This window comes from Canis lupus, chromosome 7 (assembly GCF_011100685.1).
Source record: "Canis lupus familiaris isolate Mischka breed German Shepherd chromosome 7, alternate assembly UU_Cfam_GSD_1.0, whole genome shotgun sequence".
NCBI lineage: Eukaryota > Metazoa > Chordata > Mammalia > Carnivora > Canidae > Canis > Canis lupus.
Genome location: NC_049228.1, coordinates 22915142 through 22934039, shown reverse-complemented (window position 1 = coordinate 22934039; position 18898 = coordinate 22915142). Strand labels below are relative to the sequence as shown.

The 18898-nt window shown below is 46.4% G+C and overlaps 1 protein-coding gene across 1 annotated transcript in view; it reads left to right on the top strand.

The window, feature by feature from the left end:
• Nucleotides 1-1609: 1609 nt before the first annotated feature.
• Nucleotides 1610-18898, top strand: part of PAPPA2 (pappalysin 2) — a 267023-nt gene continuing 249734 nt past the window's right edge. The window contains 1 exon segment of the mRNA XM_038542421.1: nucleotides 1610-3508. Within this exon segment, the coding sequence (XP_038398349.1) occupies nucleotides 2617-3508 (892 nt within the window). The 5' untranslated portion in view covers nucleotides 1610-2616.

Below are 18898 nucleotides of genomic sequence, written 5' to 3'. Positions count from 1 at the left end.
CCTTCCTGAAATGAATGGTATGGAACCTTTTTCTGAGGGTCATGGGGGTGGCATGAAGGAGGGGGAAGTTTTCTTCTTTCCTTACCTGAGTATCTTTTCTTCATTTACACTAAGGTTCCTCTCTTTCCTTCTGGTCTTTCCTGCTGTTTCTCTCTCTCTCTCTTTCTGTCTCTCTCTCTGCCCCCCCTCCCTTTTTCTTCCCTTCTCCCTGCCCCCCCTTCTCTGTCTTTTCTACCTCTCCCTCTACTCCCTTCCAAAGCCTCAAACTCTTTTGAGCTGCTTCAGAGGGGAGAAAAAAAAAAGAAAAAGAAAGGACTAAGTCAGAAGGAAGTGAAGGGAGATAAGAAAACAAGGGAAGAGGACAGTCTAGGATCGAGGGCTTTTCTGTTTAGTAATGTCCACGTGCCTGAATCGATCTCCTCTTTGGGGACTTGCTTTGAGGCTCCAGTGGATGCTGCAGAGGGAAGCTGGGCATGCCAGGGAGTGGGTGATTAGGGCACAGTATGTCAGAAGCAGACCAGTCAGGGCTGGAGGAGTTGAGAAGACGAGGGGAAGTCTCGAGGCACAAGGGGCACTGCGATCTCACTCCAGAGTATGTGGGCTGCATGTTTTAGGTGTGGGCAGCACAAGCAGGGATTTTAGAACCGTGAGTAATTTTTCCTAGTAAGGAAGGACCCAATGTATTTCTCTACCTGTTTTATGTGCCCACCTGTGGTCAAACATCCTCACCTGTGTCGAGAATTCAGAAGCATGCTCTCTGTGTGTGCATACGTTCGTGAGTGTATGTACACGTCCGTGTGTTCAGGGGGTGGGACTCAGACATAGCCTGCCTCTGGGCAAACATTGCAGAGGCTGGAGTCATGTTATTTACTTCCCCATCTTCTCCATTCATTTCAAATCAATTGAAAAAATCATTGCTTGTGTCTAGCTGTTCACTTTTGTAAACTACTTATTTTGAGCATCTCATTTGTTTATTTGCTCACTCAGCATATGGTGACTTTTAGTAACTTCCGAGTGAGAAACTTCAGAGTGAATAAAAGAGACTGTGTAGTGCGAATTCATAGCATTCCCACATAATGCTTCTTAAGGCGGGCTAATTGATTTTTCCTTTCTCCCAATGTCCAGTGTAAAGTGAATTTGAGGTATTGTTCTTTTGAATCCCAAATGATTGAAAGAGGGGGGAAATACAGGAGGCTTGTGGCAAAACAAAGAAAGAGAAGCAAGTGTTCCCTGAATGGCTGGTGGGGGTTTATTCGACAGTAAGCAGATCTGTTCACAACACATGTGCAAGTGTGTGTGTGTCTGAGAGAGAGAGAGAGAGAGAGAGAGAGAGAGAGAGAGAGAGAGAGAGAGAGAGAGAAAGAGAGAATACACACCGAAAAGAGTGCTCCAAGACAGTATTGATTGCTATTGATTGTGTAGGCTGCGGCTGCTGAAGGAGAAAGCCCGAGATGTTTTACTGGGGAAACCAGAAGTAGCGTCTGTCCCCTGTGCCTCGGTGAGGTGGGGAGGTTTTCAGGAGGAAGGAGGGGACAGGGAGTAGGTGGAGTGATGCACCGAACTTATTAGCTTTGACATCATCATTGTCTTTAAATGAAACAAACAAGAAGATAATTACAGGCAGAGAGAGAGGGAGAGAGGAAAGCAGGAGGCGCTGAGAGAACAGGTTCCCCGAAGTACATGCTCTTCTCACTCTCTTTCCCATCTTCCCAGGGACCCACAAGACACCCCGAAGGTGAAGTCAAGGGCTCTCAGACTTATAAGGTTATTAGGACACCAGACTGGCATCCCCAAGGAGAACTTTACGGAGACTTGCAACATACCAACAAGTTGGAAGGGGAATAAAAAACCCGCCGCGCTCCAAAGCCCAAGCACCAGGCTGAGGGAAACACTGTGACCTGAACAGGCACACTGGCAGCTGGATGGGGATCTGGCTGAGGAGGACCTCTGGAGAGCAAAAGCTAAGTACCAGCTTGGATTTCTGTGTCCCTCACGTTCCCTTTGCAATTTGAGATCTAAGCATCAGATTCGGTATTTCTGTATGCAAGTTCTTTCAGCGATTTGTTTGAAGGTGGAGGTATCTTAGGTGGAGGGCTCCAGAAAGAACTGAACCCTTAGGGCAGGAAAAGGGAGGAAGAAATGAAAATTAGAAGATAAGTGTCTCTTTAATGACTTCAGGTAGGGAGTGGTACCGGTTTGGGAGGGAGTGTGTGTTTGGGAGGATTTGGCTGCTGTCTGTGTGTCCCTCTTCTAGTACCAGCGGGGGGAGGGGCTATTGAAGAAGGGACCAAAAGAAAAAAGGAAAGAAAGAAAGAAACCTGAGCTCTTTGGGAGGAGGTTCCAAGGAACCCAGAGAAATGAACTTTGTTCTGCAAGGACAAAACTAGAGCCAGGAGAGCCAGGTCAAGGGAGAAGGGAGAGGGAAGCACAGCACTCATCATCGGTAGCCAGAAGAGGCACTCTTTTGGGGCTGCTCCTAAAAGTTTGGTCCGTGAACAAAACAGTTTCCCTGGTGACTGCGAATCCACTGCTCGCCGTCTCTTTCTCTTCTCCCCATCATTCCTGTGTGGTACCCAGAAGTTGACTTCTGGTTCCATATAAAGAGCTGGGGGAGGTATGATGTGCCTAAAGATCCTGAGAATAAGCCTGGTGATTCTGGCTGGATGGGCACTCAGTACTGCCAGCTTGGAGCCGGGCTGGACACGCAAGAGATCCCTGGCTCAGAGGGGACACCTGAGCCAGGTGCTGTCAGAAGGAGAACGCTGTTGGCTGGGGGCCAAGCTGCGAAGACCCAGAGCTGCTCCCCAGAATCACCTCTTTGGGGTCTACCCCAGCAGGCCTGGGGACCACCTGAGGCCCTACCCTGTGGGGGGGCAGGGAAGCCCCCAGGCAGGACACAGTAAGCCAGATGCCACAGGGGGCATGGCTATGAGCCCAGCTGGAAGTGTAGGGCTGAGGGGTGAAGCTGAGCAGCCAGCTACCCTGTGGGCCCGGCATGGTTCTAATAGGTGGTCCGAGCTGCAGGGAGACAATGACACTTATCTTGGCGATAGAAGATCCAAGGAGATTCCAGGTGAGGCTGAGACTCAGGAGCGCTCAGCCATGGATGCCACCATTCGTGGCCCAAAGGAACCCCAACCAGAGAGCCGAAGGAAAGGCCGAGCCAAGACCAGGCATCGTCGCCAGGCGGTGAAGGGGCAAGCTGGGGGCATGCTGGGAGACCCCGGTGTCTCTCCCTGGCATTTCCAGTCTTGGCCTAAGCATCCCCTTGTACATGGTGTCAGGACCAGTCTGGCCGAGGACAGCATCCAGAAGAATGGAGGGGACCCCTCCCGGGAAGCAGAGACCTTTAACCCCCACGGAGGATTGCCTGTCTTGTACTTCTCGGGGAGGCGGGGGCGGCTGCTGCTGCGTCCAGAAGTGCTGGCTGCGATTCCCCGGGAGGCGTTCACAGTGGAAGCCTGGGTGAGACCAGAGGGAGGACAGAACAATCCAGCCATCATTGCAGGTAATGGCCCACTCCTGGGCTTTCTGTGGTCCTTGGGGGTACAGCTGGCTTTACTTTTGCCTGGATTAGACATAGGGGGCCGAGGAGAGGAAGGGGACAGGGGCAGGAGAGCCAGGAGGTGCTGGCCAGGGAGGGAGGGGGGAAGGGCCTTTATTCATCAGCACAGCCGGACTCCAGACATCAACTACGATAATGACTCTCTAACCACAAGAGCATTTGTCCCAATGAGTATTGATCTCATGTGGTTCTATACGTCTTGCTTGCACTTAGGAGACCTTCAGCTCGATCCTTACCCCTCTTTAAAGGGAAAGATCTTTGGTTTGTTGTCAGTGGGGAAGAGGTGTCATGCTCCATTTCTCGTAGTTCAGTCTGAGAGACCAGGGCAACTTTGACACTACATGTCGGAACCAGGACTTACACAGTGAACCAGGCATGGGTGGGGCCAGGCCACAGGAGAACAGGGCTTCCAGGTGCACAGCCTTAAGCCCTGGTGGTTCTCTCTTCTTTGAGCAGCCCTGGAACTTAGCAGAATGCTACTCTCTGGCCCAGGTCCTGGGGTCCCTTTACTGGTCCTAACAATCATGTATCTAGCCTAAGAACAGCATCATCAGCTGGGAAAGATGAGCACTCACAAGCCAGGATCCCGGTGTCTAGCCCTGGCTTCTGCACGAAAGACCTAAAAGGGAACCGTGTGTAACTATGGTTCTGATCACAGCTAATATCCCAGAACATTACCTATAGTGTTTTCTGCTATACCCAGATCTTGGCTTTCAAGGAAAGTCACCCAGAAGGACAAAGAAAAGGATAGCATTAGGAATAATTATCTCCCTTGCCTTATGGGGGCAGGAAGCGGGGGGAGGGGTTTGGTTTCAAGCAAGGGGCGAGGGTTAGACATGACAGGTCATTGCTTACTGTCTCATTATCCCTTTGGATTCCCCCCATGATAGAACCTCACACAAGGCTAGGCATGTTGTAGATCTATCTCAATCTCATTAATTTGTATTATCTACAATGCCCTTTGATGTTTGCCAGTCCCATTTACATTGGTTGGGAAACCAAAACCAATGACAAGTGTGCCAGAGGCCAAGTGGGAATGGAACCCTAGAGCTCCTGAAGTGCTTGACAACTCCCCAAATGAAAAACTTCTCAGGTTGCTGGATGCCTGCAAATAAGTTTCAGACTGGAGAAAGAAATCTGGAAGGAGGGAGCCTCTTTCAATGGGGTGTTGCTGGAACATCCCTCCTGGACACACTGTCTCCCCCTCTTTGGCTGTGATTTCTCCTTTGGAAGCTGGGATTCCCAGACACTGAGCACTCTAGAGTCTTGTGGTTTTGCTTTATTTTATTTTTGGGTGGGAGAGAGGGCGTGAGGGGAGGGGAGAGAGAAGGGGCTGGGCTGTAAGATAGGTGGGGGCAGAGAAAAAGTAGAAGGAAATCCTTATTCTGGGGCCAAATGGAAGAAATAATGAGATGATTATCTGATCAGAGTTGGCAGCTTCACAGCTTTTCCCAGATGACATCTTCTTGCTGCCTAATCTCGCTTCCTAGTACCCATCTGCCAGGGAGACTGTGTGCTTGCAGTCTAGACCAAGACCCACGGCTCCACTCACCCCTCCTCCTGCAGTAGCAACAGAGGGACCTGGGATCAGTTCCCTGGCTGTGAAAAATCAGAGAAGGATCCAACAGGAATATATGAGCGAAGTTCTCAGAGGCTCTCAGTTATTAAAAGCCAAACCTGAGGGAACAAATTCAGGACAGTGGGTACCTGACTTCTGTCCTATACCTTCCATGTCTCGTCTTGTGCTCTGCAGAATAGCATTGAGAGCTGATTCTAGTTATAGCATTGCTTGTTGTGCCTCACCTGCCTCCCCACCCCCCACCCACATCTCTGTCCCTTGCCCCACTTGTCCTTCCCCAGTCACCTGGCCCCCCTCCTACCGACCCTGGCCACAGTGCACACGCTCAGATCCTTCTCCAGTGTCCCTCTGAACTCCCTTGCCTCTAGAAGCATGTAAAATTAGGCAGGAAGTCTTTTGCCGAAAGTCTAGCCTCTGAGGCTTCTTTCTCTTCAAATCAAAGTGGCCCCTGTGGTGTACTGGTATTTCCCCTTTAGGTCCACACCAGGAGCGCCGAGGGTGGGGAATACCCAGGTCAGGCTCCTCTCCACCTAACTTCCTGTAGCTTACCTTAGGCTTGCACACATCAGAACATATTCAGGAAAGATCTAGGGTAAAAGTCTGGGAAAGATGGGGGCTGAGAACAAAGCCTTCATTCTTCAGGATTTTAGTGGCCGGGCTCCCGAGGGCATAAGTCTTCGTCTACTCACTGTGCTTCATGTCCTTACTTCGCCCATGGGTCCCATGGCTTAGAGCTGTGAGGTGGCCAAAGGCAGTCCCCCTCAGGTTTAAAAGTCTCTGATTTACATGAATTTACTCACTCTTATCAACAGACCAGTCCGTCTGCCCTCTCTTACCCAGCCCTGGTCCTGTAGCTGGTCACTGCCTGTTCCTGTGCTGGTGGGCCTTCACCTGTGCAAAATAACAACTGGATCATGTTCCTGGGAGCTAAACCTAATCCAGCCTTTGAAGTTCTGTTGCTCCAATGAGAATTATCTGAGATGCTGCAAGACTGGACCCTGAAACTCTTTTCCAATGGCCCTCCAACCTCAGCTTCTATCTCCTTAGACTCAGCATCTCAGTTCTCAATGTCCCAAACTTGGGGCATTTTGCCTTCAGAAGATACCTTAAGCAATTCAATTCTACTGGCCACTGTGAGGGAACCCCCCTGTGATGTGGGGCCTCAGGGAATACTTCTCACAGGGGGCACTAGGTGGCAGTGTTGCTTCATGCATAAGAGAGTAGGTGACTCTTTGGAAGCCACGTAGTGGGGAATGTGTCTGGTTTCTTGGAATGCCATCCCTGTCCTGGCCTCTGGACTGTATTTTATCATCCCCTCCCAGAGTGTTGTTGGTAGGCATCCCTTAGGGTTGGCTTCATACAGGTCTTTTTGCAGGGCCTATGTGAAAGGGCTAAAGTGGTATTGGGGGTTGTAACTGACTTGCACTTGCAGGAACTAGTAAAACAAAATCAACTAGTTACTTCCTCCCTCCACCCTAAACTCCCACATTCTTCCAAAATAAGAAGTTAGATTCCAGAATGGATTGCTGGAATCCTTTTATTCAGGGCCAGGAACAATGCAGGTCCTCACAGACTTTAGGTGCTGAAGTTCTTTCTGGCCCCTAGAGGGGATGTGATGGTGTCCCCCACCACCCCAGGCTTAGGCCTTCCAAAGTTGCCTATTGCCTGTGCTCTGGATGAGGGCAGTAGGAGGTGGGAGTGGACTGTGTAGGACTGCTCTGGCATACGGGCCTCCATGAAAGTAAGGATGCAGGGACCTGGCAATTTAGGGAGGTGGGGCCATGGAGGAGTAACCTGAGGTCACCAGCCTATTTGGTTGGGTTGTTGGAACTCAGCAGTGGACAGAAGCCAAATTCTGTCCCATCCTGATGGGAAATCCTTAAGCTCCAGCACCCAACCCTGAAACCATCCTGTTCCCTCCTTCTCAGCTTCCTTTCCCCTCCTTCAACCCCAACATACACAGAAGAGAAACTTTTAATGGGTTCCTCCTCACCCGTAATTGATTTCAAATGTTCCCTGCAGTTGCCCAGCTGAGTAACCACCTGCAGCTCCAAGTTGCAGGAGACTGAGTAAGTCCATGGCAGGATTAGAGCCCAAGTCCGTGTTTCTTCATTCAACAAATATTTACTGAGTGCCTTGCCATACAAAGCCTGCAAGGCACCGCGGAGAATACAAAGATGTCTAAGAAACTGTCCCTAACTTGAAGACCAGTTCTCTTCTGAGGATCCAAGTTTCAGAGTACAGAACTGAGAAGTCAGGCAGACCTGGAATCAGATCTCATCTCAGACACTTATTAGGGCTCTGATCTTTGGCCACCCATTGAACTTTTCTGAACCTTGGATTCCTCAGATCGAGGAATGAGATAAGGTCTTTACGGAATCATTATGGTGTTTAAATAAGTCACATATGCAAAGTGCCCAACACAGGGCTTGGCTCCTGGTACTTATGTATGACGTGGTATTAACAGCGGGAGACAGTCATCACTAAGAGCAGTGGGTGTTACCCTACTTATCTTTGATTCTACCCAGAACCTATCATTTTTCCTTACGCCAGAATATTCATTTTAATTTCTTAGGAATTTAGTTAGGTAATCTGTGAAATAGGAATGATGGTAAATAGGATTTTTCACGAGATGGTTTCAAGATGATTGAGAACACTGTAGAATCAGATGCCTAAAAGAATTCAATTTTTAAAAAATCATGTGTTCTTTTTACCCTGAGCAGTACTATTTTGAATAAATTGGACAATGGCACTAAAGCTTTTTTGGCATCACAAACTCTTTTGAAAATCTGATGAAAGCTATGCTTACTCCCCAGAGAAATGTACATATTCACATAGTTTACATAACTTTCAGAGCTTTTTGGATTTGCTTGATGGCCAGTGTCTACTGCCATGGGTTTAAAACCTCTTGTTTAGAGCACTTTGATGGCTTTTTTGGGTATATTTTGAATGACATCTGAAAAATGCAATTTTATGGGATGTCAAGACATCCCCTTCTCCCAACAAGGGAGCTGTGTACTCAGGGTAAGAAGTTTCACTAGTGTGGACATGGAGCTTCACAGAAGACAGATCCTGCACTCAGAAGTGTCAGCATGGATGTGAGGAGAATTGAACAGAAGGACCATGTGTGCTCTCTCCCACTTTATCCAGTCTTAATGGGAGCGGAAGAGCCACGTACATACCTGTTACAGAGCTCCTCAGGATGAGGATTCTGTGACCATCCTCCTCAGCTGCCTCTTCCTATGTCATAGCAATGATCAAAGTCACAGTGCTTGCCCTCATGGCACCCTGGCAAATTATGCATTTCGTTCCACATTACAGCTCTGCTCCCTGACTAGGGCCCAGGTGTGCAACAAAGCTATAGCACCCCTACCCTTTGCATGGAAGAACTATGGATGTGAGGGCTGATGTTGGTCTCTGTGGGGTGGGTTTGCCTTCTGTGGTGAGAATGAGATACATGCACATGCTTGTGTAGACAAGCCATGTGCCCTGATGGTTGTAAGTTAGCATCTGCACATGAGGGGTTTTGATCTTGTGCCTGTATGCCCCTCCAGAAGGGGAACAATGTCTACTGTTAGAAGTGAAACCTGTCACTCTGCCCCTTTCCTGGCTAACAGCTGAGCCCCTTGACTGTACAGCCTTCCCAGATTCCTATGTGAGGGTGAGCTCACATAGCTTCCACAGCCCTTCACAGGTGGTTTCTGGGGGTACGTGTTGCTTCCTGCCTTATCAGTTCTGTACATGTCTCATTTCTATCTACTCAAAGTTCCCCAGGAGCCAGATGCATATCTGATTCACTTTTGTCATCCTAAAATACCTAGCACAGTGTTAGGCTCTCAGTTACATTTGTAGGAGACATAAAATAGAAATTTAGATTGCTGTATGCCCATTAGGGATGAGAAGAATGGTGAGAGGAACTTTCTGCACTGGAGGCTCTTTGTGGGGAAAAGAAAAAGTTTGCCAACTCACGCTCTAGAGCATTGCTTCTCACCTTAAATATTGATAGAGATCACTCGGGATTCTTAAAATGCAATGGCTGCCATGGGCACATGCCTTGCAGTGGTTGTACTGAGGATAAGCCTCACAGGCCTCCAACTGCTGGCTGTTTCACTGACCAGAGACCCCAGGAGCTATGCTCTGAATTCATCACGACATTTGCACTGAGGCCACATACACTTTGGTGTGGTGAGGATAAAGCAAACCAGTTCCTGAGCATCAGGGCATCTCTGACAGCCAACTCTGGCTTCAAGACTCTCAAAGGGCTTGCAGAACATTCCTGTGTCTGAACAGCTTCCGCTGTACCTCTGCTCCCTCTTTCCTTCCTTCAAGGTCAGACTGATAGGACGGACCGAGGGCTATCCCAGCCTTTCCAGGCACCCGCCCACCCTATTCTTTCTCCGAGTTGTCTCCCCTAATGAAATTTTGTACATGAATCCAGTCTTGGCATCTGCTTTTTTGCACTAACACAACTAAGTGACACAGTACAGATTTTGATTCAGCAGGTCTGGGGCAGCCGGAGATTCTGCATTTCTAACAGACTCCTCGGTAGTTGTGCTATTGTGTGGACCATATTGAAGTAGCAAGACCCTAGGCTTGTGAGTCTAGAGCAGGGGTCAGCAAACTTTTTCCGTGAAGTGACAGTAGTAAATGACTCAGGCTTTGCAGGCCATACAGTCTCTGTTGCAGCTATTCTGTCTTTAGAGTGTGTGGAGCAGCCGCGGACAACATGTAAATGGATGAATGCGTCTGTGTCTCAGTAAAACTTTATTTATAAGCATAGGCAGCAAGCCAGATTTTTTTTTAAAAGATTTTATTTATTTATTTATTCATGAGAGACAGAGAGAGAGAGAGAGAGAGAGAGGCAGAGACACAGGCAGAGGGAGAAGCAGGCTCCATGCAGGGAGCCCAACGCGGGACTCAATCTTGGATCTCCAGGATCACGCCCTGGGCTGAAGGCGGCGCTAAACGCTGAGCCATCCGGGCTGCCCAGCAAGCCAGATTTTGCCCATGGCCATAGTTTGCTAGCCTGTGGTCTGAAGGGTACTTCCCATGTGCCATTCTTCTCCCACAGCCCTCTCTTGCCTCACTTCCTAGCCCTGTGCTCCCCATGATACTACCTGCAGAGAGGCCTTGGCAGTATCCGTGGTGGGAAAACGCTGTCTGTTCAAGTAAAAATTGAAACTTCCAGAGATTTCCTGCAGGAAACAAGTCTTGCTACTTTTTTGGTTTGAGCATTCCAGGTGGAGTTTATATTTGTTTATTTACTTAAAAAAATAGCATGAGCTATAACTTACATACCATAGAGTCATGTGTTCACACTCTACAATCAATGTTGTTGTTGTTTTTTAAGATTTTATTTATTTATTCATGAGAGACCACCAGAGAGAGGCAGAGACATAGGCAGAGGGAGAAGCAGGATCCTTGTGGAGATCCTAATTCAGGACTTGATTGCAGGACCCCAAGATTTCGACCTGAGCTGAAAGCAGATGCTCAACCACTGAGACACCCAGCCGTCCTTTTTTTTTTTTTTTAAGAATTGTGAAACTTTTACGAATCTGATTTTAAAAGGTTTCATTTGATCCAAAAGAGATGCTGAAGCCATCAGCAGCCACTCCCCATTTCCATTTCCCTCCTCACCTTCCTGCATCCACCACCGTGAGAGACCACCACTAATTTCTTTTCAGCCTCGATAGATTGGCCTCTTCTGGACATTTCATATTTGGATCTGGCTTCTTTCACTGGAGGTTGGTTCATCATGTTTAACATGTACCGGAGCTCCATTTCTTTTTATTGCTGAGTAATATCCCATAGATATATCACATTTTGTTTATTCATTCTTCAGTTGATGGACATTGTGGTGGCTTCCACTTTTTGGCCACAGTGAATACAGCTACTGTAAGCAGCTACTCATCATTTGCTAATTTTCATACAAATAATTGCTATACATTTTGGAAAGGATAGGGAAGAAGTAAAGTAGTTGGATTCTACTTGTTCATTCCTCCATTAATTTATTCACTTATCCAACATATTGAGCTTCTAGCAGGTGAAGTTTCAGGCATTTAACCATGTGCTGGAGAATCAAAAATGGGCAAGACCTTGCTTCCTAGTGGGAGCAGACCTGTAACCAGTTATTACAGCCTAGCCACTGGGAGGGTCTTGTCTTGCCTAGCTGAGTCTGAGAGCTCCTTGAGGTTAGGGAAGGAGAGTGGTTAACCATGGAGACAGAAGGAGGCCTGGGAAACAACAGAATTGGGGAAAAGAGAAACGGATAGGACTTTGAACGTGTCAGATGGTGCAGTGGTGTCCAGCCATCCAGCAGGCTTGAGGAGGACTCAGTGGATCCAGCAGTTAGGTTATCACTGGTGGCTTGAGAGAGAGCAGTTTTACTCCAGAATTGGGAGTCTGAAGGGGCAGATGCTCCATTACAGTGAGTGGAGATATGAATGAATGGTCAGAGAATGAAGACAGAGAGTAGGGTCTTGTGTGCCCTGCACAGAAACTCTGCTCTTGGGGAGGAGATGATGTCAGAAGCAGACACAGATTCAGACAGGGTTATTTCAAGGTAAGAGAGATCCGAGTCTCAAGGCCTTGTGATAATATGCTGATGATCAAAGCAGGAGACAGCATCAACACACAGGAAGATCATGGAAGATGAAGTAACAGAAATGTAAAGCATTGCAAATGCAAGCTCAATCATCTCAAGACGTTACTGAAGAAATTTGTATTTGACAAATAGTTCGTGTGGTACTTTGTTCCAGGCCATACTGTGTTCACTGCACAAGCATGAACACATGTGCTCCTCAGAATAAGTGGAGGAAATAGGTGGAGAAGCTGGAGCAGGATAGGACGCTGCCTGAGGTCACAAGCCTGGACCTCAAATGTGCGTGCTCTTCCTAGACAACATGCTCTTACCTACTGTGTGAAGCTGCCTCTTAACTTTTATGGCAGGAACTGTAAGGAGTGATAGATCCTGGTCTATCTTGACCGTTCCATCTCAATCCATGCCTCCTGTTTTGTTTTGTTGTATTTTTGTTTTTTCTAATTCCTCTCAGCAAAGGCCTCTGTCCACATAGGTCAGCACTTAGAGTTCCTGTCCCACATGGAGACCCTTTGCCACCACCTCCCTCAAAATAGATTACATATGATAGGAATCAGTCACCAAAAAACACTACTTAACTTTTTTTTAATGTTTATTTTTAAAATCTAAATTCAATTAATTAACATATAGTATATCACCCAGTTATCTCATACCCCCAACCCCTCCCCTCTAGTGACCCTCAGTTTGTTTCCAATGATTAAGAGTCTCAGAGGTTTGTTTCCCTCTCTGATTTCATCTTGTTTTAACTTTCCTTCCCTTCCCCTATGACCCTCTGTTTTGTTTCTTAAATTCCACATATGAATTAGATCATATGACAATTGTCTTTTTCTGATTGACTTATTTCACTTAGCATAATACCCTCTAATTCCATCCATGTTGTTGCAGATGGCAAGATTTCATTCTTTTTGATTGCTGAGTGATATTCCATTATATATATATCACGTATTTTTTACCCATTCACCTATTGATAGACATCTGAGTTCTTTCCATAGTTTGGTTATTGTGGATATTGCTGCTGTGAACATTGGGGTGCGGGTGCCCCTTCGGATCATTGCATTTGTATCTTTGGGGTAAATCCCTAGTAGTGCAATTGCTGGATAATAGGGTAGGTCCATTTTCAGCTTTCTGAGGATCCTCTACACTGTTCTCTAGAGAACAGTGCAAGAGGGTTCCCCTTTCTCCATATCCTTGCCAACACCTGTTTTTTCTTGGCTTAACTTTTAGCCATTCTGACTGGTGTGAGGTGGTATCTTATTGTGGTTTTGTTTTGTATTTCCCTGATGCCGAGAGATGTTGAGCATTTTTTCATGTGTCTGTTGATGGCTATTCTACTTTGACAGTATCTTTTGGACCTGTCCTATTCATCCCACAGCTACTACCTTCCTTTTGGCCACAGTGATTCTGAACGTCTCTCACTTAAGAGATGAATTCATTCAGCTACACCAAAGGGAGCTTTCTCAAGTACAAAGTAGCTCAAGTCACTTTCCTGAGTAAACCCTTGGATGACCCCACTGCATGCTCACACACCCATTCCTATATGTACACTTATATGCACCTGTGTACATGCACACTCACACATGCATGGTTACTGCTCCCTCACACAGTCACACAAACACACACACTACATCACAGAGTTAATTTCTAGTGGCACCAAACCATGAGCAGTGACACAGATATACCACTCTTTCCCAGGCCTCTGGCCTCTGGCCTTTGCACTTTTTCTCCCAAAAGAAAACCACTCCCACAAACCCACATTCATCTGATTTACTCTTAAGTTACTCCCTAGCTTTTTAGTTAGAATGATCTCTTCTGGGAAATATTCCTTGGTCTTGCTAATGTAGGTTTGTTCTCTTCTGGGTTCTTCTGGTACCCTGTAGTCAGCCTTATGAACACTCAGATCAGCTTATCATGATTCCCATCCCACTTTTTATTTATTCAGCAGATACTTGCTGAGTTCTTACTGTGTACCAGGCACTGTGCTCGGGGGCTGATGTTAAATGAACTTGCATGGCCCTGCTCTCCTGTGCCATTTCTCTTCTAGTCTAGCCTCTCCACTGGGCTGTCAGCTGCTTGGTTCATCTGTAGTATCTAATATGTTAACAATAAATAAAGCTGGGGCACCTGGATGGCTCAGTGGTTGGGCATCTGCCTTTGGCTCAGATTGTAATCCCAGGGTCCTGGGATCAAGTTCTGCATCAGGCTCCGTGGGGAGACTGCTTCTCCCTCTGCCTATGTCTCTGCCTCTCTCTGTGTCTCTCATAAACAAATGAATAAAATCTTAAAAAAAAATAAAGCTCACCCAACAAATATTCAACAAGAGGATGAATGAATGTGTGAGTAAGCAAAGTGCTGGATTAATTTTGACAAACTGTGGAGTGAATTACTCTGTTTGGAAGTATGCACAGGAAGACGTGCTGATCTTTAAGTCCTCTTGGTTTGGAAGATGGCTAAAAGGTTTTAAATTCACTCAATAGTGACTAGAAGGAGTGATTATTCTCTTCTGCTTCAGCTTCTTCAGCCCCCTAAGTCTATTAATCTTTGATAAATATTGATCAGGATCTAGTCTTCCAGAAAAATTGGATATGATCACAACTTGGTTTTTAGCTATGATTATTTCTAAATTTTCAGAAATTATCCATTCTATTTATTTGCTTCTGATTTGTACGTAGGATCTCTTTCTTATTCTCTTCTTAGAACTTTTGTTTTGTGTTTCTGTTCACATTAGGGGAAGGAAGGGAGAGTGTACCTAGAAGAGGTTAATCTTGTTCATCTGGGGGGGAAGCTAGCAACGGATCTGGAAACTTTCCTTGGTCCTAGCCTTTGCTCCCTCTCTGGTCCTCTCAAAATCTGGAGTTATCACAAAGGTCTTTTTTAGGGGGTGAATTGTTTAACATAAAACGTAGGCAGTACCTCGCTCAATAATTTTTAATCTATTCATTCACTAATTTATTTATTCAGTAGATATTTGTTGAACACAAAGTAGGTATTCAAGACCCATTTTTGAAATAAGTTCTGACTTTATGCAGAATAATAATAAACAGCAGAAATCTATTTTATTTTTATTTTATTTATTTATTTATTTATTTTTAATTTTTATTTATTTATGATAGTCACAGAGAGAGAAAGAGAGGCAGAGACACAGGCAGAGAGAAGCAGGCTCCATGCACCGGGAGCCGACGTGGGAATCGATCCCGGGTCTCCAGAATCGCGCCCTGGGCCAAAGGCAGGCGCCAAACCGCTGCGCCACCCAGGGATCCCCAGAAATCTATTTTAGACATTATTTCAAGGGACATTAACAATATGAAGTAATTGCACAATAGAATGTCCTTATAATCCTTATAATCTAGCCTGTGGCATGCATCCTGTGAATGGAGGTAATCTTGGGCACACCTCGCTCCTTGGGTGTGGTGGCTTTACTGCACCCTTGGACAGTGGTGCAGAGTGTCACAGGCCTGACCTTAGCCAGGAACAGCCATGGCAGTGGAGGGGGAGGGTGCACACAGGTGGCCCCACCCCTCTGGCTTTCTGCCTAGGGCTAGATTTGGGAACTAGGAGAGACATGCCTTATGCTGCTGGGCCACAGAAAGCCAGGTAGGAAAGAGAAAGGCTCCTGCTTACCTTACGGTTTCTGGTACTTCTGTCACCATCTCGCCTCTGGCCCTGCCTCCTACTAGACTGCAGGCTTTCTTTTCTCTAGTCCAGCACCATGGGGCCCCCATGTTCAAGCTACTTGGCTCAGCAGTGGGAGCCATCTGATTGCCTGCAGGCTTCTGGGGGCTTTGATGGATCTTGATCATGTGTGTGTCTCCCCAGCAGCCAAGATGGGGCCTGGAGTGGAGTGGGCAGTCCGAGTTGAATGAGTTGATGGGGAATGATCTGGCCCCTTTCCACACATAGAACCTGATACCTCCTCGCTCCCCAGAGTCAACCACATTCCCGAATCAGGGAAGTCTTTCCTCTCCCCATGACCCACCTGTTACTAGCTCCTGGCCTTGGCACAGACTGTCTCCTCACCTGAAATGTCCGACCTCACTCTCTTCTTCCATCTAAATTCTTTACTTAATGTAGTGGTGAGGAATTCAGTATGGGGAGTCAGGTGTTCTGAGTTTAAGCCCTTTACTCTGTGTGAACTTGGCAACTAAAGTCCCCTCATTTGTAAAAATTAGCATGATAGCTATTTCTGTTTCATACAATTGTTGGAATAATTAAATAGATTGATACACATCATGTGCTTAGAGCTATGCCTGGGTCATAGTGTGTTGATGCAGGTTGCTGTTTTCATCGTTTCATGGTGATGTGGTGGCACAGAGCCTTGACTTCGAGACACTGCCTGTTGATCAGGCCAGGGCTGATCCCCTAAGGCGTCCTCTGCCCATTTTTGTCCCTGAAAATTCTCTTTTCTTCTGAGCTCCTGTGCACAGATATGCATGTATATCTATGTGACACAATTTAGCATGGGATTATTTGTAGTGAAACTTCGAGGCACTGGATTCTAACTCACTAGTATTCTCAACTACGATATTTTAGTTATTCCACTTTTTAGGATACAGAGGGACATGATTGCAAGATGAGTTCAAAAGACAGATCCAATAGAAACAAAAGCTATTCATGAGGTGTGGGGTCAGCTCCATCCTTTCCACCTTCTTTTTATTTTTTTTATTTTATTTTTTTAAATTTTTATTTATTTATGATAGTCACAGAGAGAGAGAGAGAAGCAGAGGGAGAAGCAGGCTCCATGCACCGGGAGCCCGACGTGGGATTCGATCCCGGGTCTCCAGGATCGCGCCCTGGGCCAAAGGCAGGCGCCAAACCGCTGCGCCACCCAGGGATCCCTCCTTTCCACCTTCTGTGGCCCCCATCACAGGATGTCTGACAGTGGGAAAGGATGAGAAGGATGAGAACCTTCAGGATGAGCCTAGACATCCCAGACTTGGACACTCAGAACAACAGGGGCCTAGTGACAACCCAGCCCAGCCTCTCTTTCACAAACGGGAGCATGAGGCCAGAGACGGAAAGGCACTTTCCAGACATCACACAGCGGCAGGCTTGGGGTCACATTCCAAGTTATTCCAAGTTTCTTGGTTCCCAGTTTGGTGTTACTTCAACTCTTCCAGGTTGCTTTTGGTTAATTTAAGTATCTGACCGGAAGGCAGAAGAAAACATTTTAGAAAGACTTCTAATACGTATGAAAAGGAAAAAAAAAATGACTTTAGTCCTCATTTAATCTGAAATGTCATTTAATCACCTATTTTCCTTGTTCCTTCTCTTTCTCACACTGAGGCCAGGCAGCTAAAGCTGTTTTACAGCAGGGGTTGACCCATAGGTCGGCTTTAAGTGTTCTCTTTGCACACAGGGCTCTGAAGACTCACCTGGGTTTAATTTGAGAACACACACTTCCTATCTTCTGCTTTTTTAGACTTTTAAACCATTGGAAAAGGGGCTTTAGATTCTGATTGGCATAGTAGTTGGGTTTGTGTGGTCCCTGAATAGAACTGGCTTCCTAGAAAGCTGCCAGAGTCTCTGTGGGTTATTTGTGACCACATGGCAGAGGCAAAAATGTTCAGATATTATTAAGTAAACACAGGCAGTACATGTTTACTGAGTGAATATGAGACGTGTTGGACAAATCCGAATGCTCTGAAAGTACTGTGATGTCTCATTTTCTGAAAGCCTGATATGCAATCATCTAACCTAAGTTGGGAGGTTACTTTCATTGCATGAGGATCTGCTCCAAGCTTCCTTTAAATAAAGACTCCTGCAATGCCTCTGAATCATCAAGTATATTTAACACTATTTAAACACTACTTCTTAGGGCAGCATTGATTCTGTAAACTGTACCTGGCAACTGAAATGCCAAAGCAAATTTTTAAGAGAGATCTCAAAATTATTTATTTGGCGGAGGAATGGGAAAAACAGGAAATTGGTGTCGGGAGCTGCTCAGCTGGAATTTTAAGAGTTCTCAGAGAGACCTTGATATAAATGGGATAAGGTGGCAAAAGGAGGGCTGACGCCCCCAGCTGAGGGTACCACAGTGTCTGTATCTCTCCCAGGACTAGCCTGTACTGGGTACTAAGGTGTCTTCTCAAGGATAAAGAGATGCAAAATATCCAGGCTGTCTAAGGTGGGACTTACTATCATTCCCTTAGCCTTCATACCACTGACCTTCTGTATTTGGGGGTTTTGTCCTTTCTGTTGTATTGTTGAAATTCCAAGGACCTGCTTCTCTATTTTAGTTTAGGTGGCAGATCAGGTTGATAGGAAGAAAAACCTGCAGGCAGCTCTGCACTTTTACTGTGGAAAAGGAGCCCAACCCACAAGCTCATTATGCACACCAGCCTTTTCTCGTTTGAGCTTTGATGGGCTGTTTACGGAACGTTAAGTCAGCAGGACCAGCAAAGTGTGTGAATGCTCAGGAAATTTCATACTGTTCATTCTCAAAGGTTATTAAAAATGGTTGAAATGACATCCCTGCTCCCCAGGAAGAAATCCATGTGCTTAATTACTAATTAGGAGGCTGGTTTTTTTTTTTGTTTGTTTGTTTGTTTGTTTTTTGTGGAATGAGTGGATGTAAAGAACATTTTAACACTTCTTACACTTTGATTATTTATTTATTTTCTTGTGTGGGGAAAAAAATTTAAACGTGCTGAAATGTACTGAGGTCACAGATGATGTTGGCACAACCTCTCACAAGCCTGACTGGCAGTCATGGAAACCAGGGGCTCCACGTGAGCGTACAGGCTCTTTCCTGGGTCATCCTGGAGATATGGAGCAAGGCAGAGGGTGCTCTACGATGATGTCCACAGCTTCTGTTTGTTGAGAGCAGCTCTGTAGGCTTCTAAAGGTGTGTCAAAACCTGAGGCCTGACCCTCTGGCCAAAACTCCAACACGAATGAAGAGGCCTTCTTCATAGAAAGACTGGACACTGTGTGCTGTCTGTAGTGCCCTGGGGGTGGAAACCACCTGCCAAGGACTGTCTCCCTGATTGCCACAGTCCCGTGGATCCCAGGAATGTAAGCCCTCCTCGCCCCACTCCATGGAATAAAAGCCAGGGCACCAGCTGCATATAAAGCTCCCCTCCAGACCCTGGCACTCTCAAGTGTGGCAGAGGGTGAATGTGAAGATAGTATCCACCATTTAGTGGTCTCTGGAAAGGATT